Source organism: Eulemur rufifrons, chromosome 2, assembly GCF_041146395.1.
Source record: "Eulemur rufifrons isolate Redbay chromosome 2, OSU_ERuf_1, whole genome shotgun sequence".
In the NCBI taxonomy this organism is placed as follows: domain Eukaryota; kingdom Metazoa; phylum Chordata; class Mammalia; order Primates; family Lemuridae; genus Eulemur; species Eulemur rufifrons.
In genome coordinates, this window is record NC_090984.1 from 5,616,388 (window position 1) to 5,619,343 (window position 2,956).

The following is a 2,956-nucleotide window of genomic DNA, read 5'->3' on the forward strand; positions in this document are numbered from 1 at the left end:
AATTTGTTTATATTAATATCGTCATTCCATTGCAACCATTTATTTAAATCATCTGCCATGTTTTCTGATAATGAGAGGTTTAATTGATCTCCAAGGAGGTCTTTTTTTTTTTTTACATTTTTATTTCAGCATATTATGGGGGTACAAATGTTTAGGTTACGTATATTGCCCTTGCCCCACCCGAGTCAGAGCTTCAAGCGTGTGCATCCCCCAGATGGTGCGCACCGCACTCATTATGTATCTATACACCCACCCTCTCCTCCCCCCCTCCCATCAGCCCGACACCTGATGAATGTTATTCCTATATGTGCACTTAGGTGTTGATCAGTTAAAACCAATGTGATGGTGAGTACTAAGTGAAGTATTCCAAGGAGGTCTTGTGTGCTCTTGATTAAACTAAAGCCTAGATACTTGATAGATTTCGCTGCTACTTCGAATTGTATAATGCCTTGTTGTATTTAACTTTTTATTTTTAACTAACTTTAAACTTACAAAAAAAAACTGCAAACAAATACAGAAAATTCTTGTTCTCCCCTTTTTGTCAGCATTTTACATAACCCCAGTACAATTATCAGGAAATTAAAGTTGGTGCAATACTTTTAAGCAAACTACAGACCATACTGAACTTTTGCAAGTTTTTGTCTAATATCCTTTTTATGTTCCGGAATAGAATCCATTTCATTTTGTTGTTATTTCAACTTTTTGCTATTATTTTGCTCTTAGTATTTATTAATTTTCCTTTTACCCCAAAGATTACTCAGTAACACATTGCTATGGCAATGTCACCTGAGTCAACCTGATATTTATGTTCCAAATATATAGGAACTGTTAGGTATCCTCTGCTGATTAAATTCCAATTTCAAGACTTCCTTTATTGCCTAACACAAGGTGCTTTTTGGTGACAATTCTGTGCCTTAAGCAATGTTTGTTTTTTGTGTGTGTACTGAAAAGGAATGTGTGCCCATTTATTTGTGTATTAATAATATATGTATTATTGTAATACATATATATTAGCTATAAATATATTTATATATAATAACTCAAATATTAAAAGTGCCAGAATTAAGTACCAAAACAATTGTAATTATGAAAAAATCAAATGGGCCTATCTTGTAATAAAAAAAGAGATACAACCATAGGTTGCCACAATTTAAGAAAATCTGACTGTGGCCATCCACGCCCATCCTCAATCTTACATTTTAAGTGTTTACTCTCTTTCAGGCCGTGTGGTAGGCACATTATCAGCATAATCTTATTTAATTCTCTCAACAGTCCTGTCAGTTTGGGATTACTAGTATCAACTTCCTTTTAGGGATGAGAAAACTAAGGTCACAAAGATTCAGGGACCAACTCAATGTCACATAGCTCTGAAGTAAGGACTTCACCCAGGTGTGGCTGAATAGAGACTCTGTGTTCCTACCAGTGGGATTTTAAAAGAGTAGTAATAATTTATTATTACTGGTATTACTGTTTATGGAGCTCTTACTATGTGCCGGGGGCTGTATGAAGCACTTGAAATGCATGACTATATTTAAACTTCAATACGTTATTAACGCCTTTTTGTAGATGGACGTGTCTCGGATAGGACGGGTGAGGAAGACGCTCAGGTGTGCTCCCAGGTGGACTCACTGGACCATCTGTGCCCCTAACCAGCAGGTCTTCCTCCCTCTCTCCCCGCTAGGTGTGGCTGCCATGCTGGGGCCAAACCGCACCTCCACGTCTGAATTCATCCTCATCGGCTTCTCCACCTTCCCGCAGCAGCTCCTGCCCGTCTTCTTCCTGCTGTTCCTGCTGATGTACCTGTTCACGCTGCTGGGCAACCTGCTCATCATGGCCACCGTCTGGAGCGAGCGCAGCCTCCACACGCCCATGTACCTCTTCCTGTGCGCCCTGTCCGTCTCCGAGGTCCTCTACACCGTGGCCATCATCCCACGCATGCTGGCCGACCTGCTGTCCGCCCACCGCTCCATCACCCTCCCAGCGTGTGCCGGGCAGATGTTCTCCTCCTTCACGTTTGGCTTCACCCACTCCTTCCTGCTCACCGTCATGGGCTACGACCACTACGTGGCCATCTGCCACCCCCTGCGCTACAATGTGCTCATGAGCCCCCATGGCTGTGCCTGCCTGGTGGGCTGGTCCTGGGCTGGTGGCTCGGTCATGGGGATGGTGGTGACCATCGCCATTTTCCAACTCACCTTCTGTGGACCCAGTGAGATCCAGCATTTCTTCTGCCACGTGCCACCACTGTTGAAGTTGGCCTGTGGAGATGACATACCATGGGTGGCCAAGGGCGTGGGCTTGGTGTGCATCACGGCTCTGCTGGGCTGCTTCTTCCTCATCCTCCTCTCCTACACTTTCATTGTAGCCACCATCTTGAAGATCCCATCTGCTGAAGGTCGGCACAAGGCCTTCTCCACCTGTGCGGCCCACCTCACTGTGGTGGTTGTGCACTATGGCTTTGCCTCTGTCATCTACCTCAGACCCAAGGGTCCCCACTCTCTGGAAGGAGACATCCTGATGGGAACCACCTACACGGTCCTCACACCCTTCCTCAGCCCCATCATCTTCAGCCTCAGGAACAAGGAGCTGAAGGTCACCACGAAGAAGATCTTTGTCAGCAAATTCTTTTCGCAGAACTCCTGATGTGGCTGGCTTTCTGGCAGGGGGTGCAGTGGATGGGGACACTCCAGCCTTCTTCCTTCCTTCTCTCCTTCCCTTCTTCCCCTTTTCATTCCATCCTTTCCTTCCTTCCGTCCGTCCTTCCTCTTTGTCTCTGTCTCTGACTCTCTCTCCCTCCTCCCACCATTTCTTTCTTCCTTCTTAATAGTTATGTTGGTACAGTTGAGGGTCTCTAATTAGAAAATATGAAATCCAAACTGCTGAAAAATCTGAAACTTTTTGAGTGCCAATGTATACCACAGATTGTCTACGTGGGTAGCTGAGATAGTGACACTTT

The 2,956-nt window shown here is 44.7% G+C and overlaps 1 protein-coding gene across 1 annotated transcript; it reads left to right on the forward strand.

Annotated features, from left to right (window-relative positions):
• The first annotated feature begins 1,692 nt into the window (after positions 1-1,692).
• On the forward strand, positions 1,693-2,643 carry LOC138388250 (olfactory receptor 10H2-like). The gene has a single exon (XM_069475977.1). The coding sequence runs from the start codon at positions 1,693-1,695 to the stop codon at positions 2,641-2,643; it is 951 nt and encodes a 316-aa protein (XP_069332078.1).
• The last annotated feature ends 313 nt before the right edge of the window (positions 2,644-2,956 follow it).

Excerpts from the sequence above, each read along its gene's own strand:
- LOC138388250 (XM_069475977.1), top strand. The coding sequence starts at position 1,693 with ATGCTGGGGCCAAACCGCACCTCCACGTCTGAATTCATCCTCATCGGC.